This window comes from Candoia aspera, chromosome 2, assembly GCF_035149785.1.
Source record: "Candoia aspera isolate rCanAsp1 chromosome 2, rCanAsp1.hap2, whole genome shotgun sequence".
NCBI lineage: Eukaryota > Metazoa > Chordata > Lepidosauria > Squamata > Boidae > Candoia > Candoia aspera.
Window position 1 is genome coordinate 146,371,288 of NC_086154.1, and position 25,500 is coordinate 146,396,787.

The 25,500-nt window shown below is 40.9% G+C and overlaps 1 protein-coding gene across 1 annotated transcript; it reads left to right on the forward strand.

Annotated features, from left to right (window-relative positions):
• Positions 1-380: 380 nt before the first annotated feature.
• UBA1 (ubiquitin like modifier activating enzyme 1) lies at positions 381-23,921 on the forward strand. The gene is made up of 26 exons (XM_063294042.1): positions 381-487; positions 8,499-8,615; positions 12,289-12,347; positions 12,561-12,729; positions 12,833-12,967; positions 13,289-13,395; positions 13,626-13,716; positions 13,841-13,973; positions 14,878-14,975; positions 15,212-15,358; positions 15,576-15,752; positions 15,974-16,081; positions 16,537-16,617; positions 16,694-16,849; positions 17,124-17,289; positions 17,750-17,946; positions 18,274-18,338; positions 18,599-18,794; positions 18,903-18,977; positions 19,882-20,071; positions 20,483-20,571; positions 20,825-20,917; positions 22,040-22,231; positions 22,857-22,958; positions 23,085-23,185; positions 23,285-23,921. Exons 2-26 carry the CDS (start codon positions 8,499-8,501, stop codon positions 23,418-23,420), a joined length of 3,180 nt encoding a protein of 1,059 aa, XP_063150112.1. The 5' UTR covers positions 381-487; the 3' UTR covers positions 23,421-23,921.
• The last annotated feature ends 1,579 nt before the right edge of the window (positions 23,922-25,500 follow it).

A 25,500-nucleotide genomic window follows, 5' to 3' on the forward strand; every position in this document is an offset into this window, starting at 1 on the left:
GGTATTTTCTTCCTTCTAATTCAGGAGTGAGAATCGCGTTTCTCTTCCTTAAGGCGTTGCTGGGTTCCTTCATTTCCCTCCGCCTTCGCGTAAAGTTTCGGAGGGGCATGGCCCCGATACTGCAAGGGCCGCCTCCTTACCCCAAAGCTGAGGCCGGGCGGGAGGAGCTTCCCCGCCTCAGTTTTTCATCATAAAGGGAGGCAGATCTCCAGGTCAGTGGGCGTAGCCCACGCTGCTTTCCTCCTCTAGCCTATCAGGGTGAACCTCTGTGTGACGGACGTTGGCTGACTCCAATGGAGTCGCGCCGAGGAAGGGTTGGATTTAGTCGCAGTCCGGATAGGAGCGGTGCGGCACTGGGGAGGTTTTTGTTCCGGGCCCTGCCGCGGCCATCTTATGTCAGTGCAGGCCGGAGGAGGAAACGGCAGCAGCGCAGAGCGGTGACTCGGCAGCAGCGGCGGCCGCGGCGGGGCCTGACACAGCCTCATTGGTAACCTTTGGGGCCTTTCTTTCTCCCCCCTCTCTCTGTCGTCTGTTTCCATAGAAACAGGAACATTCCAAAGGAATCTGGTCTCCATAGGAACACCCCCTCCCTTTATGTAGGGTTCCTTCTTGCAAGCCGGCAAGGCCTAGCACGTCTCGCCGGCAAGTAGCATTATGGCCAACTGCTCCTCGTGTAACTGCCTCGCTTCCGCTCCTTACCTACCCGCCTGGGATTTCCACCCTTCCTTACCTTTCAACGCACTTTTCTGAGGCAGTCTGGGGTAGAGCTGCCCTTAGCAGGAACTTCCCTCCCTCCCTGTTAGTTTTTGCGCTGCGTTTTCCGCCCATTCAGAAAATACCCCCTTTCCTGCTCTTTCGTTCCGTCGCCCAAATTCCCTTCCTCTTCTATGAAAACTGAATGAAATATCGCGTTTCGAAAAGATGATCGCGTTTCCGAGCGAAGGGTTGTGATGCTTCTTGGTCTGTCCTTTCGTGTGCCCGAACGCTGAAAGTTTGGGGATGGCGAGAGGAAAGTGTAGGCTGCCGTTAGCTGCTGTAGTTTTCTTCTGTTTTTCCTCTTAGGATAGAGAGGATGGGGATTTCAGAGAAGAGCCCGAATAAAAAGTTCAGGGGGTCAGTCATCTGGGCGCAATTGGTGGGAAGGATTGCGAATTGCTAGGGTGGGGTGATGAGCTAACCCTGTCGTGGGTGGGTTCTTGGCATCTGTCTGTTCTAACGGTATTTGTGGAGAGGCCATGTCAGCTCACTTCTGCTTCCTTTTACTTTTTCAGTTTGCTGTGGAATTGCAAAGCATTAGGGGCTAAAAACAGAATCTCTTTCAATCATGCCAGTAGAGGGCAAGCAGATCTTTGTAGGATTTTTTCCTCTCCTGGGGGTGGGTCTAGGGAACCAAGATTCTTTAGCACTGCTGGTCTCTGGCAGGGGTTTAAACCAGTTGTAGGCTCTCCGCATCATTGGTTGCACTTGTTAGCTCAGTACCTATCCCTAAAATACATAGATTTCAAAAACAAAATGACAGTTTCCCCCTCAATTTTCCATTGATTTTCTCTACAACTGGGAGTTGTTTTCCAAGAATTTTTGACATTTTGAAAAAATTCAAGCTTTGTTATCTGGGCTTTTACACTTTGAGAACCCATGTTTGGAGTAGACTCCATACAAATGAAAGTAGGGAAGCTAGAGAATAGGATTACTAGTTCATATCTTAAAAGGAATATGTGAGGACTTTTGTGGCAAATCAGAGCTGTTGCTCTTTATGCACCTCTGGGTATGTCATACAATCACATTTATCTTTTCAGATAATCCCGTCTAGCAGTAATACAGCCCATATTCATTGTGCTTATCTGCTTGTGCATGTGTGTCATAGGGCAGCTTGAATGTGATTCTGGCAAGTGCTGCCTGAACTGAATTGTGTCTTAATTGCCTTGCAAAAGAAGTTAATTAAAAGATGCTCTGTTTACTCTGATCCTTTATTGGTAGTCCTTGTTTGGAATGTATAAAAAATGATGGCAGTTGGCCTGATATATCTTGTAGATCCAATGAGAATTGATAATTAATATGCCAGGTCAGGTTTCCATGGCAATTATTTTTATTTGTAACTATTTCTTCAGATACTGTAATTTCAACCTGAGATAGCTGTGGAGAGGAAGAAACCATGGATTTTGTTTTCATTCTTGGCTCTTGGATTTTCTAGTAGGAAAGCTCAGAACTTTATCTCACATGAGAATTATCTGTTTCATCTTTCCTTCCTTCTTCATGTCAGGCCAAAAGTATTTAGAGTATATTATCTCCAATTCTGTTTTTATGCTTTCTTTTATAGAGGTCAAGAAGTTTGGGAATTGAACTCCAGATGGAAAGCATAGGATTCTGAATCTGATTCTGGCATTTATATAAGATCCCAGTGTATTGCCTTGGTTTTCCTTTGCGTTACTGTCCTTTTATTAGCTCAGGATTAATTTTTTAAAAAAGTATATGTCTTTGTAGCACATGGCTGTGAACAAACATACCAAATATGAGCTGTTAAGCACTTTTTTAGGAAACTGCTTTGATGAATAACAAAGGCTTATTATAGGAGTTGTGGCTGCTGAGTTTGGACAGTTCATTGAATTAGTATGCTTTCTCATATTTTAATGTTTGTGCCTATTAATATGCCTTTGCAGGTTCTTCTTGAACCCTAAGCAAGAAGGTTAACATATATAGAGATGAAATATAGGTTTCTGTGTAGACGGTTATCCTAATGAGGACTTTATCCCAAGGTTGTGAAATTTTACAGACTTTTATCTCTGACATCCATAATAATTTTTATTTTATTTCTAGCCCTGGCTTCTATCTCATCTTTTGGTTGGAAACTTTATTTTTGGAAGCAGTCTTATCTACTATTTGGTACACGCACCAACTTGCAAAATTGTCAATCACGGAAACATGGGACATGTTGAGCCAATGGAAGTGGGTGTTTGTTAGATGGAAAATCCTTAGATAGCTGGACTAAATTTAATCTTGACTCTGTATAGCAGAGATTATTCTATTTGCCCTAAGTCTTTTTATCTTTCTTTTTTCCTGAAACATATCTGATGTGATAGTTGATCATTACAGAGAATATTCCTGCTTTTTGCTTTACTAGAGAGATTATGCTTTATATTTCCTAAAACTTACCTTGCATTTTTATTGTTGTTTGGGTTTTGCTGGGCTTAAATTCAGGGTATAGATTCTAGGGTTAAGATACCCTGTGTGTGACACAGATTCTTGGTTTTCGGTTCATATAGAAAACTTCACCAATGAGTCTAGAATAGGAAGTTGTAGGCTACAGAGTTGAGATTTGCTTTATTTTTGAGATTCACAGATAAGAAATAGATATAACACATTGACTTATAATTAAAGAAAACATATCTGACTACACACAAACAAAATTTGTTTTCAATGTCAGAACAAAACTTAGTATAATTTTACATAAAATTTATTCCTGGCTTTTCCCCAAACTTTGAGCAACCTGTTGATATGGAGACTTTATTGTTGTTGTATTGTTAAATAGTTGGATATCTGAAATTTGTTTTACAGCAAATCATTCATGCCAGGATATCCAGGTCTACTTTCTGCCTGTCCTTAGTCTAAGAGAAAGATTCCCTTGCATAGAGCTCAACTTCTGGTGACTGTATGGCGCTTCTCTGTATTTTCTTTTCCTGTTTGGTTCAAGTCACAGCTGTTTATTTCACTGTTGTAGCAGTGTTCGTCTCACTTGGTTGCAGGGTCCTCTTGTTTTGCATTGTGCCCACTTTAGTCCACGTAGCAGAGTTATCAGTGCATGAAGCAACAAGGGGTTTTGTTTTTCAGCCATTTTGTCACAGAGCCTGATGCTGATTTCTGTGCCTAAGGAAGGATTAGAACATGTGTTCTCCCTGTTCCTGGTCCAGCACCATAACTACAACACCACACTGGTTCTCACAGTTTATTCCACAGTTATTGATACTAATTTAATGTGACTCTTGTGTTACTGCTTTTTCCCCTCCCAGTTCAAATAAGAGCAAACACTTGGAGGTGAAAGCACCATATATGTACCTCGTGTGTTTTCATCAGGTTTTATTAGGATTAATATCCATATGATATCAATTTCATTCGAAATGACTTAATATTATAAGGTGTTTGGAATGATTACTCATTGGTTGTTCTTACTGCCTTTCAGGCACCCAAAGGAAAAAAAAGTTCTGTATTTTGATTCTTTCTGTTTTAATTAAGTTAGCTGGAAGTTTGTTTTACTATAGCGTACATGTATTTTTAGTAACTAATTGTTTTCAAACTTTGGGCTCTCTTGGATGCCCATTAAAATGAACATATTTGCTAATGTGTGCTTGTCCCAGAACTGCATACTGCAGACTATAGAGTCATAATTCAGTATGGTAGGAGTAGCAAGAACTGTTTCCTTGTTTTTAATTGAATTTGTCTGAGAATGTCCAGTACTCCCCTGTGGCTTTCTGTTGCTGAAAAAGAACAATAATGGCTGATAATTAATCTTGAGGTAAAAAAATTCATTCATTAAATGTAGGAATCCTTTATCTTCAAGAGTTCTTAGGGAAATTATTGAGTTGGATTATTGTATATTCAGATCCCAAGATAAAAATTCCCTTTTGCCTTTTTCTGCTTAATTTATTCTACTTAGTCATTTCTGCTAGAAAATTACTAAAAATATAACTTTGGAGAGGTGAATACAGTAAAAGCTATCTTTTAGGGCTATCAGTACGGTAATGATACTGTTCAGTAGCCTTTTAGTTCAGTGAATGTACTGGCTAAACAAAAATTGTCATTCTTATTAGAGATATAATGCTTAAACAACAATCATACTAAAATTGCTGAGCTCTGCTCACTTAGTTTTATTAACCAAAAAGCTGACAGCTGTGGTTTCCTCCATGGTCCCTGCATAAAGGATGGATTAACTTATAAGTAATGGAAGCTGTCCTTGCCCCAGCTCCATAATTGTAATGCTGAGCATGTTGGGTCCAGGGATGAAATCCAGTTGTATGTTTCAGTCAGCAGTAGCAGTGTCCTTTTATGGTATAGGACAATTTTGTCTCCCCCAAACAGCCTCAAAATCCACTTCAGAGAGACACAAAATGTGTATGCCACTTCATATATAGGGTCTAGGAGGCTTACAATTAAACCAGTTTAGGACTGTAACATAACAGCCAATAATTACTGAACCAGCAGATCAGTTATCAGTATCAGAAACAATTTAACAGAAACTGTCTCAAAAAAAATTCTTGTCTGATAGCACACCCATAACTCAGATGTAACAATAATGTTCTTTCTTCAAAAGCTCTGCAGAACAGTTTTTTAACTGATTTTAATTTAAAATTTTCATATGACTATTTGGCTCTTGATTGCCTCATTGGTTATCACAAATCAATGCTGTGATTTATCTCAGTAATAGGTCTGCCTGGAGTTCGCAGCATTCTATTTTTTCCCCAGTTTTACTTCAGTCTGTTTATATTTTTCCTCTACCTTGCCAAAGGCTTTTTCATTTTTCTGTTCCTTTTTTATGAAGCAATAAAAACCCTGCTAAATGTATATATTCTGGCACATATTGAAGCCTTAGAATTAAAACACACACTATTTTTGTTGGTCTGGTTTTGATTTGAAATCAGTTGTACTTATTTTTATTTATCATATTTTTATCACTGCCCATCTCTCTCATACAGGAGACTCTATTTCCTACTGCATATTATGCTTATTGGTGCTCTTTTTCAGACTCCTTCTCTTGAATCTGCAAAGTAACATGCTGTTGACATTGCAGTACATACCTTTGTTGGATGATTGAATACGGTACATACTTTTTCAAAAACCAGCAGTTGTAAGTAATCAGAAAGTAAAATGCTGTCATGTGGCTGTGGATACCTGCTTGAACATTGATAGCTACAGCCATTTCATAGCTGCATGAGTGAACAAGGAACCCTTCATTTGTCTTTGTCGTCGTCATTTCTTTTTTCAAGCAGATAGGAAAGTTTACTTACATAACACCAAAGCCAAATAGACAATTGGTGGGAAAGGTGGGAAACAGCTATTAGCTTTGCAGAAACTACTGAATTAAACTAAAACTTCAAAGCGCTGTTAACTTACCTTGCAGCTAGCATTATAGTTCCTTAGGTGTGAGAACCATTGCAGCCATTGAATCTGTGTTACTTTTCCCTTTCATGTTGTGATTTCTCAAGACAGGACCAGATTAATACTACCTTGCTGCTAGAATAGAATATCAGCACTTTAAGGTAGCGTCTGGCTCACATGTCTTTTTGATGGCGGTTTTCTTCTGACTGAGGAAATTCAGTCACTTGCCTCTAACTTGCTGCGTCACTGTGGGCTGGCTGTGTGGTGTAGGGTGCCATTAATTAACTTAAACTCGGCATATGGCAAAAGAGCCAGATGCTGCCAGAATGGATGTTCATTTATTGAGCTTGCGAGGGATGGCATGCAATAACTCTGCAGGATTGTAAAGCAGCTTTTTTTCTAGGAGGATGAGTAGAGCTGGTATGAGAAGTGCTGAAACTGAAACTGTTACCCCTGAATATTCCTGCATGTCTTACACAACAAGAATAAATACGGTGTTTTTGGATGGATTTAAGCAGGCTGTAGGTAAAGCATTAGGATTCAGTCAAAGAACCCTGTTTTTACCTTGTTGAGAATAGGAAGAAATAAGGATATGCTTCCTACCAATGAATTTGTGGTACTGGATAGTTAACTTTGCTTTGTCTTCCTTCATGCTTCTTCCTACCTGCATTTACCACTAAATAGTAATCTAGTGTAAAACTGGAATCTGTTAGAATGATTGGAAAAAGTGCTGGACTAAGTATATATTGGGATTGTTGGGATTATGCATATTATAAAGCATTTGTATCTCCTCAGGATTAGTATGCTTAATTTCTAAATATTAATATGCAGATACAAGGGATTTTTCAAAATAAAAAATCTCACTTAGGATTGATATTTTCTATTCTTAGCATGAATAATGTGTGAATTTTTCCAAGTAAATAAAATGTCTACACATTGCTAAATCCAGGTGTTGAGCTAATAGTTTAACCTTTTGCAGTTCAGAGTTTCTAAGGAGTAACGCTTGTGGATTTTAGTAAGGCTTCAAAGTTGGTATGTATTAGGCTATATATGTAGAGGCATAGAACTGAATCTTCTTAGCGCTAAGAAGTATTTGCTGGGTTTACAAACTTGCTAAGTGGTAATGGGTGTTGCATGAATCTAGCCATTGTAATTCATGGGTTTTTGGCTTAGTTTGATATGTAAATCTAGCTGTTGTTTGATCAAGTCCGGCTTTATTTATTTATTTTCCATCCCGCCTTTATTATTTTTATAAACAACTCAAGGCAGCAAACATACCTAATACTCCTTCCTCCTCCTATTTTCCCCACAACAACCACCCTGTGAGGTGAGTTGGGCTCAGAGAGAGGGACTGGCCCAAGGTCACCCAGCCGTATTTCATGCCTGAGGTGGGACTAGATCTCTCGGTCTCCTGGTTTCTAGCCCATTGCCTTATCCACTAGACCAAACTGGCTCTCTTTATCTTTATCTCTATATTTGAGGTATTTCTCTTGGAGTCTTTTTGTCAATTTCTACAGAAGTCTCCTTACTGTAAACTGTTGGAAGTTTTCTTAGAACTGTAAAAGCATTTTAATATCACGTTATAATGCTGTTTGAGCAGAGAGCTCGTGGGAAATTGCTAATGATCTCATTTTTGCCAGCTAAGATTGATTCATATGCTCATTTTTGCCAACTAAAACTGATTCATTAGTAGCCCTTCCTCAGTCAGCCTGTTGATTACTTTCTTTCTGTGGCAACTTGGAGACATGTACCAGAAAAGAACAGACTAGACTGAGGTCATCTGTTTCAGATTTCTGTGATAATAGGTGTGGCATTGAAAAACACCTGCTTTATACAGTAGATTAAAAGGAAACCTCATATTTTAAAACAGTTAAAACGGCATGCTGTATTGTTTTAGTACACTGGAAATACCTGCTTTTTTTCTGATGAGAAATCTAAGGCAGTGCCCTTTTCAGTTGATCCAATATAAAGTACATTTTTTTAGCACAGAACTAAAGTCAGGAGATCTGTGCTTCCCCAAAGAAGGTTGTTTTCCACTGTGCTGCTGCCACGTTTGATTAACTGGTATGATTTAGTTGTTTGATATTGCAATTAGCAGCTCCAATGGGACTTCGGGAATTGTCCCTCTTGCATGTCCTGAGAGGCCATGGTAACAACATGTTCTTCATATGGAGAAGCTCTTAGGATCACTCAGGCAGCAAAGACTGAGGGCCAGTATTGGGAGGAAATCGCTGACTGCTCCTGCTTCATTGCAACAGTCACTATTTCTGTATTTCTCTTCTATTCCCACAGGTGCTTTCCCTATTACGTAGGATATTTATGTTTTTGGCCAGAGTCATAATCCTGCTGCAAGATGAGCAGATTGTCAAACATTGTATTCTCACATTTGTATTTTCCATTGTGGCATTTAGATGTCCAGCTCGCCGTTGTCCAAGAAGCGTCGCTTGGGTGAATCGGAGTCAAAGACGGGTTCAAACTGCTCCTCTGGAAAATCTGTACAGACTGATTTGCGTGAAGCGCCTGCCAACGTAAGTTCCTGTATTGATTAATGCATGGTACTGATTAGCTCTGATTCTCTGCCTGCACAGAGAAAATATGTAAGTTTTAAGGAAGAGCAATGGTAAATCCAGCATTAATTTTGTTCCTGGTAAATGGCCTGTTGTCATGATACAGAGAGGTGGCAAAAGACCTTAATATTACAAAACCACCTACAACCTGTACGCACTATAGGTCCGTACTGTCCTTTCGTTTGAGGCTGGGTTATTTGTTCGTGTGTATCAGGTATCTAAACTGGATTTCTAAATTTTGCTCCCAGATTGTAACAGTCTTAATTATAGCCCTTCCCCCATCATCAGTGAAATTGAATAGAAACTATTAAGTGCCCAAGTAATTATATCTTGAACATGTTTATAGATAGCAGTTACTATAAGATCAGTTGTTGTTTATTCATTTAGTCGCTTCCGACTCTTCGTGACTTCATGGACCAGCCCACGCCAGAGCTTCCTGTCGGTCGTCAACACCCCCAGCTCCCCCAGGGATGAGTCCATCACCTCTAGAATATCCTCCATCCACCTTGCCCTTGGTCGGCCCCTCTTCCTTTTGCCCTCCACTCTCCCTAGCATCAGCATCTTCTCCAGGATGTCCTGTCTTCTCATTATGTGGCCAAAGTATTTCAGTTTTGCCTTTAATATAATTCCCTCAAGTGAGCAGTCTGGCTTTATTTCCTGGAGGATGGACTGGTTTGATCTTCTTGCAGTCCAAGGCACTCTCAGAATTTTCCTCCAACACCACAGTTCAAAAGCATCTATCTTCCTTCTCTCAGCCTTCCTTATGGTCCAGCTCTCGCAGCCATATGTTACTACGGGGAATACCATTGCTTTAACTATGCGGACCTTTGTTGTCAGTGTGATGTCTCTGCTCTTAACTATTTTATCGAGATTTGTCATTGCTCTTCTCCCAAGGATTAAGCGTCTTCTGATTTCCTGACTGTAGTCAGCATCTGCAGTAATCTTCGCACCTAGAAATACAAAGTCTTTCACCGCTTCTACATTTTCTCCCTCTATTTGCCAGTTATCAATCAAGCTGGTTGCCATAATCTTGGTTTTTTTGAGGTTTAGCTGCAAGCCAGCTTTTGCACTTTCTTCTTTCACCTTCATCATAAGGCTCCTCAGTTCCTCTTCGCTTTCAGCCATCAAAGTGGTATCATCTGCATATCTGAGATTGTTAATGTTTCTTCCAGCAATTTTAACTCCAGCCTTGGATTCCTCAAGCCCAGCATGTCGCATGATGTGTTCTGCATACAAGTTGAATAGGTAGGGTGAGAGGATACAGCCCTGCCGTACTCCTTTCCCAATCTTAAACCAGTCCGTTGTTCCGTGGTCAGTTCTTATTGTTGCTACTTGGTCGTTATACAGATTCTTCAGGAGGCAGACAAGATGACTTGGTATCTCCATACCACTAAGAACTTGCCACAATTTGTTCTGGTCCACACAGTCAAAGGCTTTAGAATAGTCAATAAAACAGAAATGGATGTTTTTCTGAAACTCCCTGGCTTTTTCCATTATCCAGCAGATATTGGCAATTTGGTCTCTAGTTCCTCTGCCTTTTCTAAACCCAGCTTGTACATCTGGCAATTCTCGCTCCATGAATTGCTGAAGTCTACCTTGCAGGATCTTGAGCATTACCTTACTGGCATGTGAAGTGAGTGCCACTGTTCGGTAGTTTGAACATTCTTTAGTGTTCCCCTTTTTTGGTATGGGGATATAAGTTGATGTTTTCCAATCTGATGGCCATTCTTGTGTTTTCCAAATTTGCTGGCATATAGCATGCATTACCTTGACCGCATCATCTTGCAAGATTTTGAACAGTTCAGCTGGGATGCCGTCGTCTCCTGCTGCCTTGTTATTAGCAATGCTTCTTAAGGCCCATTCAACCTCACTCTTCAGGATGTCTGGCTCTAGCTCACTGACCACGCTGTCAAAGCTATCCCCCATATTGTTATCCTTCCTATACAGGTCTTCTGTATATTCTTGCCACCTTTTCTTGATCTCTTCTTCTTCCGTTAGGTCCTTGCCATCTTTGTTTTTGATCATACCTATTTTTGCCTGGAATTTACCTCCGTTGTTTCTAATTTTCTGGAAGAGGTCTCTTGTCCTTCCTATTCTATTGTCTTCTTCCACTTCCACGCATTGCTTGTTTAAAAATACTTCCTTATCTCTTCTGGCTAACCTCTGGAATTTTGCATTTAATTGGGCATATCTCCCCCTATCACTGTTGCCTTTTGCTTTCCTTCTTTCTTGGGCTACTTCTAGTGTCTCAGCAGACAGCCATTTTGCCTTCTTGGTTTTCTCTTTCTTTGGGATGTATTTTGTTGCCGCCTCCTGAACAATGTTGCGGACTTCTGTCCATAGTTCTTCCGGGACCCTATCTACTAAGTCCAGTCCCTTAAATCGATTCTTCACCTCCACTGCATATTCCTTAGGAACATTAGTGAGCTCATATCTAGCTGATCTGTGGGTCTTCCCTAATCTCTTTAGTCTGATCCTAAATTGTGCAAGAAGAAGTTCGTGATCTGAACTACAGTCAGCTCCAGGTCTTGTTTTTACCGACTGTATAGATGTCCGCCACCTTTGGCTGCAAAGGATGTAGTCAATCTGATTTCGGTGTTGTCCATCTGGTGAAGTCCATGTATAAAGCCGTCTCTTAGGTTGTTGGAAGAGATCAGTACAAGAGTTTATTCTTCTATAAAAAATACATAAGATGATCTGGAATCTGCAGCCTTTGATTATATAGAAGCCAAATTCCCTGATTTTGCATTAACAACTCTTGGAGACGTTTAGTGATGTGCAAAGATATGCCAGTGTACCCATTATTACCATCTCTTGTGTCTGGCTTTTGTACACATTACAACATAAACGCTCCTGTCCTACCAGAGCAAGTGGTGTAGCAGGCAGTGGGTGGTATTCTTAGTATGAATCCCCAATCATTCATCCAGTCATGAGACTAAAGACCCCACTTGTATGATTTATGACTGGCTTGTGCCCAGCTTTTCCTTAGGTATGAATGAATACATACATATTTTATAATAATAATTTAAATTTAAATAAAATTTGTGTTTGTGTATAAATAATTTTATTTAGCTTTAAATTATGGAGAAATAATTTGGGGCAGGTTGTCAAATACTGGGAAACCACTGCTATTATGCATTGAGAATGCTACAGATGGGGATGGTGTGGTGAGGGATTAAAACTGCAGCTCCTCCTCCCCAGTAATAGCTACCCTTAGCTATGCACCTGCAAAAACTTGCTAGCACACTTCTGTAAGGAATTAATGGGGCTCAAAGTGATTCTTCATATATTGTTAAAAGAAATATCAAATTTGTCTGGGGGAAATGGAGGGATAGAAAATGCTGTAATACCCATTTCCTTTTGTATTTGTTCTTATTTCTTATAATGCGGTTGGGGGTTTGTGGAATACTGTTCCTTGAGTTGCCATTTGTGATTCAATTAACCGGGTCTCTTGATTTGCTTTTTGTACTTTAAATTCTTCCTTGGCAAATAATTAATAATCGAAATTCATTGAGAGTGATAGAATATAGAAATCAAATAGCAGCTGTTCTTGGGTTTTTTGTGTTCCTTCATCTTATTCTTTTAATGGTCAAAAGGCAGCAAGTGGCTAAGTGGTTGTATTTGTTCTTTCCAGGGTATGGCCAAGAATGGAAGTGAAACAGACATTGATGAGGGTCTATACTCAAGGCAACTGTAAGTATCAAAAGGAAGAGAGTGGGGGAACATTTTGAAAAGTAGTTTGTCAGGACTAGTCTAGTATGTGAATAGTAAGTTCTGATGTGTTCTGGAGCTGTTGAACTTTATCAGGTGCTGAGAAGAAGCTGCCTTTGTATGGGATGCTTAGTTTTCAAGCTGGACAAACAAGGCACTGAAAATGTAATCCTTTTTCCCATTTGTCCTGAATAGATACGTATTGGGCCACGAGGCAATGAAACGAATGCAGAATGCCAACATCCTGGTATCTGGTTTGCGAGGATTAGGTGTGGAGATAGCAAAAAACATCATCTTGGGTGGAGTTAAATCAGTCACAATCCATGATCAGGGCATAGCTGAATGGTCCGATCTCTCTTCCCAGGTAGGATCTTCATCCAATCACTTAAATTTGGCTCTGTGTGTGATTCCCTATATTGTTCCATATGTTCACTACTAAAACATCCCCCCCCCATCCTTTCTTCCAGTTCTACCTTCGTGAGGAAGACCTTGGAAAGAATCGTGCTGAAATATCTCAGCCACGGCTAGCTGAGCTCAACTCCTATGTACCTGTTAATGCTTATACTGGGCCCCTCAGTGAGGACTTTCTTAACAACTTCCAGGTACTTAATTCCTTAGTTTCTCAGAAGAGAGGGTTACTAAGCACTTGATGTCAAGAGTTACTTTCCTGGGTGAGTAAACCATCTAGTTAAGTATTTGGCCTGTACTTTCTATATGCAGGCACTAGGTGGTGAAAAGTTCCACAAAAACCTTGAGAGGTTCTTGTGCATCACAAAATAAAGTGAAAAAAATAGGATGGGGGAGAAGAAATGGTTGGAGAATTTTGTTTGCCATAGCCCAGGAAGCGTGATCAGTGAGCTGATACTGGAGAGCTCTGGATTTCTGGTGTGGTGTTCTTCAGAGGCTGCTTCTTCCTTTTGCAGGTGGTTGTGCTCACCAATTGTCCCTTGGAGGAACAGCTACGTATTGGTGATTTCTGTCACAGCCAAAACATCAAACTTGTAGTGGCAGATACAAAGGGACTCTTTGGGTAAGACAGCGCCTTGTGTCTATGCCATTTTCTGTGCTGTAGCCATTTCCTTCAGTAGGGTTCTCCTTTCCGTTTGGGATGAGCTGCTTTGGGAGTCCCACCCTCCATGGGTGGTGTGCCCCCACAGCCCAGCTATGGGTCTCCCAATCTTGGCTTTTAAGGCCATTTGTCACAGTGCTGAGGGTGCTCCAGGGGTCCCCAACTTCATCCATTTTCTCTCTCTCTTACAGCCAGTTGTTCTGCGACTTTGGTGAGAACATGGTTGTGACAGATACCAATGGAGAGCAGCCACTTAGTGCTATGGTGTCAATGATTACTAAGGTAATGTGATTATTTCATGAGGCTGGCAGTCAGGGTTCTTTTTGAGGTGGATGTATTGATTTTCTTAGTGAGATACACAGTAGGTCTTAACACAATTTTCCTCAACTTACTTTTTCCTGTGCAGGGGTGCCCTGGAGAGGTAACCTGTCTGGATGAGGCTCGGCATGGTTTCGAAAGCGGAGACTTTGTTTCTTTCATGGAAGTTGAGGGCATGAAGGAGCTTAACAGCTGTGAACCAATGGAAATCAAAGTGTTGGGTGAGGCATGGTGTTGCCATGACTTGACAGCACAGAGTTTAGATGTCACTGGAATGGAATATCTGTCAAAGTTGGTTTCTTGTTTAGTGTTTGACAAAATTACCTGAACTGGCATGTTGGGAATCATGGAGAGTGTCAATTATGTAACAATTTGTAATTTTAGCCTGAGCTATCCTACAAGTGAGAGCCAGTTTGGTGTAGTGGTTAAAAGTACCAGGCCAGCAACAGTTCTAGGGCTGTCGGAGGCACAAAGCCAGTTGGGTGGTTTTGGGCCAGTCACACTTTCTCAGCCCGAGGAAAAAGGCAAGAGCAGACTACTTCCAAAATTGTTGCCAAGAAATCTGTAGAGGCTTGTCCAGGAGTGAAGACTGACTTTGACTTGGAGGCACAGAAAACAAAAAAGAACCCTACAAACATTGAATGGGTTGTGAGTCTTAAGCATGTCAGAAATAAACGTTTTAGAAAATGTGGAAGGCTGTTCATTGTAGCATCCTCGTTCTCTTGTAAGAGCAATTTTACGTTTTTCTGATCTCCTGTGAATGCTCCAGTTCTTTATTCAGAATATAATTCCTCTGGCACAGAATAACAGAAATGTTTTCCACAATCTGTCTCCTCTCTTTGCTGCTTGTTTATTGCAACGTTAGGGCATATTTCTTTTCTTCCACAGTTACTTGTAATTTAATCCTGTTGTGGAAGTATCAGAAAAATCCCTTATTTCTTCCTTGTGGCTATTAAGAAAGTTTCTCTAAGACTGTGGTAATTTGACATGATGGTTGAGGACTCTTGGTCCAAGATAATACTGCAATTCTGCAGTGCCACTGTTTTTTCTTCCAGTGCATTTCTTTGCCTGTGGCCATGGATATGACGTGACTTGTGTATGGGTGTACTTCTCATTCTTTTCTAGGCCCCTACACATTTAGTATTGGTGACACCTCCAACTTTTCAGACTATGTGCGTGGCGGCATTGTTACCCAGGTCAAAATGCCAAAGAAGATTAGCTTTGTAAGTGTCCTTTCTGACAGGTTTTGCCTTTTTTTTGCTGGGCAGATTCCCATGGTTCCCAGCAGTGTTCTTGGAACAGTCTGGCACCTTTTGATCTGCATGTGCCTGTCCTTGGGTGGTATCTAGGCACCGGCTTGGAGGTTGGAAGGAAGCAACTTGCCTGCATAAAAGGGTAGCTGTGAAGGCATCACTGCCTACTTTCAGTCTCGTTGAGATCTCCATTATTTTTCTTTCAGAAATCTCTGCGCTCTTCTCTGCCAGGGCCAGAGTTTGTCGTCACTGACTTTGGCAAGTTTGATCGGCCAGGCCAGCTGCATTTGGGATTTCAGGCCTTGCATGAGTTCCACAAGAAGCACAGCCATTTTCCCAAGCCTCGTAATCAGGTAGGCCCTTCAGGTTCCCCCTTTCTCTTTTATGTACTGCTTACGCATTTTTTTTAACGATAGCCATCATTTTAATTATTGAAAAGAAATCATACAGACTGCATTTAGCACAGATGAAGAAGTTAGCGTTTATGATTTTGATGAAAAACGGCCCTTCCTCGCAGCTGCTATGAAGCCTTTCCTTAGCCTTTATCTGACTTCTCCCATTCTTCCTCAGGCAGACGCTAATGAGGTGCTATCTTTGGTGAAGGATCTGAATGAGCAAGCAATGCCCCCACTTAAGCAAGAACATTTAAATGAGGACATCATCAAGGAAGTGGCTTTTCAAGCCTCTGGAGATCTGGCACCTGTCAATGCCTTCATTGGAGGCCTGGCTGCACAAGAGGTTATGAAGGTAAAATATTTGAAAAGCTGGCCCGGTAATAAAAAGTTTTCTGTTTAGTCCAAGTCTCTCTTAACTAGCAGCTTTGGATTTGGTAAAAAAAATCCTAGCCTCTGTAATAAGATACAGAGGTGATGGTATATAATGCCAGTTCATTCCTGAAGTTGGCTTTTTCAGACAGAACTAAACTGTGTGGTATCAAAGCAATGTTCTCTTCTATTTCTCTGTTTCAGGCCTGTTCAGGCAAATTCATGCCTGTCACCCAGTGGCTGTATTTTGATGCATTGGAGTGCTTGCCTGAGGAAAATAAGGATACCCTGACTGAGGAAAATTGCAGTCCTGTGAGTAATTAGTATAAGGCTTAAGATGTACAGTGGAAATAATGAAAAGAAGTGCTCCTCAGGATTGCTGGGAAAATAATTTATAGACCAGGAGAATTACATATGGAGGCCCAGGGCCAAAAAATTGAGCAGTTTTAATTGTTTATACTAAACCTGATGGTGGAGTATGTTATAATGTATTCTGTTCCTTGATATACTTTTGGTATGCAATTGAAATAGCATTTAAGACCAGGAACAGGCTCATAAATAAATTATTGTACCGTTTAGATGAAAAAAGCAGTGTTTGAAATACGAAACTTTTGAAGCAGCACATGAACAAAACGCAATATTCTGCATTTACTGTAATAAAACAAATATGGTTCTTATTATTTTGAACAGGATTAGGGAAATGGGGAAATCCCATACTTGGGAGAATGGTGCAAACTGGTTGTCTCTCTTTCTCCCTGTCTTGATAGAAACATTGCCGATATGATGGGCAGATTGCTGTCTTTGGCAGTGAATTACAGGTTAAACTGAGCCAGCAAAAATACTTTCTGGTGAGTCTTAGCATGATGTTTCAATTTCTTGGTATTTCCATCCCAGCAACCTGCTGACATTTTTTTTTTCTCCTAGGTTGGTGCTGGTGCCATTGGCTGTGAGCTGCTGAAGAACTTTGCTATGATTGGTCTAGGATGCGGGCAAGGGGGACAGGTGGCTGTGACTGACATGGACACCATTGAGAAGTCCAATCTTAACCGGCAATTCCTCTTCCGGCCTTGGGATGTTACGGTCAGTTCCATTAGTATCGGGGGTAGGGTTCCTGATGTTCCAGAAGGTCAGTCATGGGATTTTCTGTGAAAAATTGACGCGGTTTGCCCTGAGAGTTTGGGGAGGTTTAACAGTTGATTTTTGGCAAAGTTAAGGGCCAGAAACCTGCCATTTTGTGATCCATTGTGATACTTTGTTTGCTCTTTATTTTCCTTTTTTTTTTTAGTGATAAGTCTGGAAGCTATAATGTGAGTTTCTGTTCCCAGAGTAAGACTTAATTTTTCAATCTATCTAGAAAATGAAATCTGATACAGCAGCAGCTGCTGTGAAAGAAATGAATCCAAACATTCACATCACAAGCCACCAAGATCGTGTAGGCCCAGACACGGAACGTGTTTATGACGATGACTTCTTTGAGAACCTTGATGGGGTGGCAAATGCACTGGACAATGTGGATGCTAGTATGTAACTGCAAGTGGTTTCCTTACTCCTCTGGACGTTAGAAAGATATCTGGGGGTAGGGTGACAGCTGCAGCCAGGTTAATGTAGCAAAGCTTTATGCCATTGTGTTTTCATTGTTACAGAGTAGGCAAGAATGTGACCAATTCCAGTGACTTTTGAAACAATGCCAAGAGTTCAGACTGAATCAAACCAAGTCATTATCAAAGGGGGTTACATTATCTTCAAAATTTAACTTTGAAAATGGATTGGTTGTAAGTGACTGAAGATGAGGTTGGTCTGCTTCTCTCGGTCACAAATGTTCTCACAGCAAATATATAGATATTGAAATGAAATGTTAAGAGTGCTCTTGCTTCGAGCACTCAAAACACAAATGATCCAACTTTCCTTACTTGATGCTTTTAGCCTCCAGTGCAGTCCTGGCTGGCAGTCATTCACTATTTTTTGTATAATTGTCTTTAGGGATGTACATGGATCGTCGCTGTGTCTACTACCGCAAGCCCCTGTTGGAATCAGGGACCCTGGGGACCAAAGGGAACATCCAGGTGGTGATCCCATTCCTTACAGAGTCATACAGCTCTAGCCAAGATCCGCCTGAAAAATCCATCCCTATCTGTACACTGAAGAACTTTCCTAATGCTATTGAGCATACTCTGCAGGTGAGACTCCAGTGATGTAAATGCTTAATAGCAACAATAATGGGTTATCTTTTTAGTTGGAAGGTGACAGTTGGAGTGTGATAGTGACCCTTTTTGGCTGAATGATCTTGCTGTTGACATGGGCAGGGAGTTGTTTTTCACGATGTTGCCTGTGGTTCCTGCTTCCTGTCTTTCTAAGGAGCAAACTGGATCCCCTCTTCACCTTGTTAGCAGATTCTGCTGACTTCTATATATTGACTAGTGTGTGGTATTTTATTTTGTCTAATTCCAGTTAGTATAAGACAGTCAAACTACCGTGTCAAGTCAACTCATTGTTTTATTTTCCAGTGGGCTCGTGATGAATTTGAAGGCCTTTTCAAGCAGCCTGCAGAGAACGTCAACCAGTATATCACGTAAGTACAGTACTGTATTGAGGGCCCAAAATCAGCTAAAGGTGGTTAAATTTTCATTATAAATACTAAAGTATAGCTCCATGCATTGATAGATTTGACACTTGTCAATAATGTGTAATGCTTCTTTGATCATCTCTGATAAAGCAAACTGATTCAAAATGATGAAAATATGTACCTGTAGTTGTGGTGTGGCTTTGCAGTTTCTTTTAGTTTCAGGAAAAATCTGGAAAATCACTGAGCCAGCTCTCATTTTCCTCCAGAGACTCCAAATTCATGGAGCGGACTCAGAAGCTGCCTGGCACTCAGCCTTTAGAAGTTTTGGAAGCTGTATACAAAAGCTTAGTGACTGACCGTCCTAAATCATGGGCTGACTGTGTGGCCTGGGCTTGTAATCATTGGCATACCCAGTATAGCAACAATATTCGTCAGTTGCTGCACAACTTCCCTCCAAACCAGGTGAGTTGGTAAGGATCGTTGTATCATGGACTCAGCCCTTCTTTATCATGGAAAAATGGTATGTTTTATTCTGTGTCCTCTTAATACTATTTCCATTTTCCTTTTCAGAAAACTAATTCAGGAACCCTCTTCTGGTCAGGTCCAAAGCGATGTCCTCATCCACTCACTTTTGATGTCAAAAATGTAAGCATTGTGATCTGTTTGAGAATTGAAAAATTCACTAATTAGATGATAGGTGGTGGAAGAAATGGATTTCTACTTCTGTCTGCTGTCCTTAAAAAGTGCAGTATTGGTATTATATTTAAATGTAGATGTTCTTTAAAATAAAGATATAAGAAGAGAAGCATGGCTAGAAGGAAGGAAATAAGGCTTACAGTTTGTCCATTTTGGAAAAGGAGTAGACTACTAGCTGGTGAATGAACTCGTGAGAAGCAAATATATTTTTTGCTAAACAATGAAATAGGTTATTCCAGACTTCTGCTTACCCATCTCAGGCACCTTCTGATAACTCCCAGAGAGGTATAGGGGATAAAAGAAAAGAAAAATTGTGCAAAATAATTTATGAATGGTTCTGCTTTAGATCTGATTATCATATTTGGGGGTCAGAATAATTCTTTTTGGTCAGTTTTGGCTAAAGGCACTGTGATGGAGAGACCACTAGCATTCAGTCTGGACCTTTTGCTTAAACTGTCTCGGTTATTGGAGCTTCAGAGGAATAGATGTTTGTTGGTAGAAAAAAAAAGTTGTATGGCACTTCAACAAAATTACTGCATATGCTATAGAGCACAATCCATCAGATGCATGGAATATAATCCTCAGGAGGAAAGAAAATATGGTATTGTTGGAAAGGAGGATGTAGCATATAAGACAGTGAGTGAAACCTAGGGGTGATATAATTAACCTGTAGTAGATAGTCTTCAGTTCTGTATAATTATATAAATATATCTATGGATTCATTTTAGGTAGTGGGTTCAGATAGAAGCTAGTTGCTGAAGTAACTTCATCTGGTCACAGTATAGAACCTTCAGTTAACAAGACTGAATTCAGAAAAACTGTCTGTCTGACTCAACTAATGTTACCTCCACAGCCTTTGCACATGGATTATGTAGTGGCAGCTGCAAACTTGTTTGCCCAAACTTATGGCATCACTGGCACTAGAGACAGAGAAGCTATTGTGGAGCTGCTGTGCCAGGTGCAGGTTCCAGAATTCACTCCCAAGTCTGGCATCCGCATCCATATCTCTGATCAGGAGCTACAGAATGCCAATGCTTCAGTTGGTAAGAACTGAGAAAGAGCTGGGTCTGCCAAAGGCAAGATTTTAACTTCAAAGAAAAGCAAAGAATGGCAGGGCTTGAATGAGAACCTCTTCTCTCTGAATAATTCTCATTCTGTTGAATGGAGGGGCCAGTTTCTTCTCTAAGTGTTTCTGTCTCCCACAAGTTCACTGTGCAGATTTTGATTTTCTGTTTCATTTCTGGGGCAGCTTGCAGAATTACGATCAAATTGTAATACTTTTTTTTTAATGTTTTTCGTGGATTCATGGTAGAATTTGACTGCTAAAGAAGTCGGGGGGTTGAAATTGCAATGTACTAGATCAGTTTAGGGCAGAGAGGATCTTAGATTGCCAAGGAAAAGGTGACATGCATTGTAGTCGTCTTTTCCAAGATTTATATATTTATTTTTCTTAGATGACAGCCGATTGGAAGAGCTAAAATCTTCACTTCCGAGTCCTCAGCAACTTCATGACTTCAGGATGTTTCCAGTCGATTTTGAAAAGGTAAAACAAACTACATTTTTTAATGGATAAACTGTTATTTAACTATAATCTGACATCAGAATGAGACCAGAAGTGATCTCTGTAATTTAGTCTTGAAGCCACAGGCAAGCTCTTGGTTTTGCCTTGCAAGCTGCTTCAGGCCTTTTCTGGGGTTCACTGTGCAGCTCCCAAAGTCAAAAGCATCTTTTGAGGACTGTGACATTGCAGTAGTATCACTGGTTGTAACTGTCACTTTATTTGTATCAAATTTCAGGATGATGACACAAATTTCCATATGGATTTTATTGTGGCTGCTTCCAACTTGCGTGCTGAAAATTATGATATTCCTCCTGCTGACCGGCATAAGGTAGGCTTATTTATTTAATTCAATTTATATAGCCGCCCATCTCAGACCAGTGACTCTGGGTGGCTAACAATAATAAAAACAATCAACAATAAAAACAATACCAAAAAATTAAATATAAATATAAATACAGCCAAGAGATCTTAAAAGCCATTGGTGTTAGCACAACCATGAAACGCCCTTCACACACTCGGGGCCTCAGGCCCGGGCACAAAGCCAGGCCTTCAAGGCCTTCCGAAAAGCCAACAGGGTCGGGGCCATCCTAATCTCAGCAGGGAGGAGGTTCCAGAGGGCAGGTGCCACAGCAGAAAAGGCATGTCTCCTGGTCCCCGCCAGCCAACATTCCTTGGCTGATGGGACCCAGAGCATGCCCATCCTGCTGGACCGGATTGGATGGGTAGAAACAACAGGGAAAAGATGGTCCCTCAGGTAACCCCGGTCCCAAGCCATGAAGGGCTTTAAAGGTGACAACCAGCACCTTGAGTTGCACCTGGAAACACACCAGCAACCAATGCAGCCCCCGAAGCAGTGGGGTTACATGTGTGGAATAGTCAACACTATTTACAACCCAGGCAGCTGCATTCTGTAGAGCCTCCCGGTTCAGGAATGGGTGCAACTGGCACACAGCCCGAAGGTGTGCAAAGGCCCTCTTAGACAAGGCTGCTACCTGCTCTTGCAGCAGCAGCCATGAGTCCAAGAGGACCCCCAAATTGTGTACCAGGTCCATCTGGGGCAGTGCCACCGCTCCAGGACCAAAGATGGAAAAACCTCAGTACTGGGAGGCAGTCTTGCTTGGGCTGAGCCAAAGCCCATTGCACCCCATCCAGGCCCCTACAGCCTCCTAGGCACTGAGATAGGCTTACTCTGATGGATGAAGATCATGTGCAGTTGAATGTATTAGGGGTGTGAGGGGGACAGTGCAGACTTTCCATATACCTCAGCCTCAGCATGGAAGCTCACTGGGTGACTTTGAGCCAATCACTCCCTCTCAGCCTGACCTGCCTCACCTGGTTGAAAAACTGGGAGAGGAAGTGCCATGTACGCTGCCATGCACTCCTGAATGAAAGGTGGGATAGAGATCTAATAAGTAAAAATAAAAGAAGCTCCTATTTTTTCTCTTTTCAGAGCAAGTTGATTGCAGGGAAAATTATACCTGCAATTGCCACGACGACTGCAGCGGTAGTAGGCTTGGTATGTCTAGAATTATACAAAGTAATACAGGGCCACAAGCGACTTGAATCCTACAAGAATGGCTTCCTTAACCTGGCATTGCCTTTCTTTGGCTTCTCTGAGCCTATTGCTTGCCCCAAGAACAAGGTAAGTGGGATGGCTTTTTTTCCACATATACTCAATTCTATTTTGTTCACACAAGTGGCCTCTGGTATTACATGGAAAAATACTCTTTTCAACTTGCATTTGATAGTCCCTTCTTTGAATACTGTGCAAAGAATATGTTAATATTACTAAGGCTTGTCAAAGTTTTTTCCTTCTTTATTCGGTGCAAGTGGGACATCTCTCCTTGGCAATTTAAGGTGGAGAAAGGAGAGAGAACCAGACACACACTGATGCCTCTTGGAAGTTTACCTAGATCAACATTTCTAAGAGTGTTTATCTAATTACTCCCAAGTATTTTTAGATGTTTTATACAACTGCCCCTATCATTTCTTTCGTTTCTGTAATCATTGCCTTGTTTTCACTATCCCCATCTGTTAGGGGAGAGTATTTCTATCCCTCTTCTCCATGCATTATTTGGGTAGAGACATAGAATTCAATAGAGTGGCTCTAAGATCTTTCACATGTGTTCACTTGTTAGAAATTCTAACCACGATACCTTCTTACATGGAGTGGATGACCATAAATTATGCTTCTGTGAGACATAGTTGACTCTTCTATTGAACATTAACTGTAGTAACTAAGACTTGTATTAACATTTTTTTTTCAGTATTATAATACCGAGTGGACTTTGTGGGACCGCTTTGAGGTGCAAGGTATCCAGGCGGACGGACAGGAGATGACACTGCGTGAGTTCCTGGCCTATTTCAAGGTGAGAATTGACAGGGTCCCAGTGGCCATTTGTCACAATAGGTTAATGGCTGCAGAAGGAGGGTTTCTAATGGAGATGAAGAACTTTTCAGTAAAGAGCCATTTTTCCTTTCCTTCCCACATGTAGAAAGAGCACAAACTGGAGATAACAATGCTGTCCCAAGGAGTCTCTATGCTTTACTCATTTTTTATGCAGCCAGCAAAGCTGAAGGAGCGCCACGATCAGCCGTATGTATTGTTTCAAGGGTGTCTGAACAAGGGCACTGGATACTTCAATTGAATCTGCATCTGTCTGACGGCTGTCCTTTTCCTCTCCCCCACCCCCAGGATGACGGAGATTGTCACCAGAGTTTCCAAGAAGAAGATTGGGCGTCACGTGAAAGCTCTGGTCTTTGAATTGTGCTGCAATGACGACAGTGGTGAAGACACAGAGGTGCCGTATGTGCGCTACACCATCCGCTAGCAGCTCCCTCGCTAGCACTGCCCACTTGCCTGCCACGGACTGTTAGTGCGGGGGAGGAACTGCCTCCCTCCCTCACCTGTCACGGTTAAAGTGACTCAAAACATGAAATAACTTTTGTAATCTTTTAGGATTTTTTTCCTTTTTTTGTGTCCATCAGGGCCTGGGAAATTCTCCACTCCTGCGGCTGCTCCCTCTTATCCTTAGCCCGTGCAGTTATGTCATGTTATTGAGGCGCCTTAACACCCACTTCCCATTCTGTCCTTTCCTGTTAATGTTAGTCGTGTTGTGTTTTGGCTCCTGGACCACCTCCTCTCCTTCATCCTTAGTACTCACTGGTAAGGGAAGCTGCTCTCCTCTCTCATCTTGAGAGGAAATGCCCCTTTGTTGTCTTCTGAGAACTTGCCCAGGCTGGTTTTGCGGGGAGAGGATACGAGTGGGTAGAGAGTGTAGGTCAGAACTGATAAGAGAAGTAAATGAGTCAATAAACATTTGCAAAAGCCAGTAGTCCTTTATTGTTCAAGTGGAGTGGGGAGAGTTGCTATGTACATAACATAAAACTTTGATCCTGATTCAGATGCTTGGCACTTCTAGTATGCTAGCAGATTCCTAATTTATCTTGATTTATAGCATAATTTCTCATTTTTTGAAAGCAGCTTGTGTTTCCATTATAATCAGGTGTTTAATGCTACTGTCTGAAATTTCCTCTAATCCTCTGCTGTGAATTTTTTGTATCTTGCTTGTTTGTTTGTGACATCTGGAATAATAACAGTGACAACCATACTGTCTATCCTTGGACTACTAATGAAGTTAGGTGCATGTATATAGACTAGACTGCAAGCAGCTTCACTTTATGTCCATGCACTGATTCTGTATATTGGCTAAGGTCCCAACCTAGTCAGTCATCATTTATCAGTTCTTTGGCTATATGAAGAAGCTGTTTCATTATTTGTGTTTCTAAATTTTTTTAGATTGGCATCCACTGAAAAGTAGGACTCTAGAGAGGTGAATGATTATAACGTTCCTTGTTTACAAAGAAAGATTCAATTGACTACTTCAGTGATAATAACTTACAAACTTCTGTAAGCTTTACAGCATTCCTTTAGTCTATAAAATCTTGAATTTTGAATCCATGGATGGGACATAAATAAGATGTCTGCATTTTCAGAAACTAGGTAGCATTTTTATTTATTTCTACTTTTCTACAATATATAAACAGTTCTGTGTACTTAGGCACAATTTGATTGGCTGCTGTAGTCTTAAATATGCTCTATATGTCCTTGAAAGCAATTTTTTCAGGGTGTACTTAAGCTTAATATGCATCAAGCAGGCAATTCCTATTTAGAGTTGCAGCTCTAGTTAATAAATTTAACTTGGAATGTGAAAGCTGTACAGCTTTGCTCCTACAGTCAGGTAAAATCATTGTGGCATTGTCTTTGGAAGCTGCAAAAATCTAATGGCTGTTGATCGATATTCGTATCTATTCACATATTTTCACAACTTCATAATTAAATGAATTATGCTGCTCTTTCAGCAGCACAGCTGATGAGTTTGCAACATGCTGAGCTGGCCTAGTTAAGCATGATTTATTGAACTACGGTTGGCTGTGTTCACATAACACATAAAATTATAGTTTACAAGCACAAAGCTGGACATGCATGCCAAAGCCAAACAATTCACAGTATGGTTTATCCACTAAGTTCATCGGGAACTTCAGTCATAGGCTTTACCAAATACATTTGTGAGGAAACACCAGTTATGTTTCTCAAATGAATTTTCACAGAATCTTGTGAGGGCTTACATGGAAGGATTTTAATGGAGTGGTGAATTCATTTTGCAACTATTACTTAATTCTCTCTCTCATCCCAGAAGGAATTTGACAATTGGATCAAATGACACTAATTTCAAAGGTGGCAGTTATTGCCGTTCAAAGATGTGAATGGAATTGCACTTCAGTTCTACAAGTATTCTGTGTTACTGAAAGAATATCATCTTGATGCTTTTTATAAATCCTCTTAATGCTTTCCTAAAACCCATGTGTAGTGATTGAATTGGGGCTTGATTTTTGAAATGAGGTATCAAG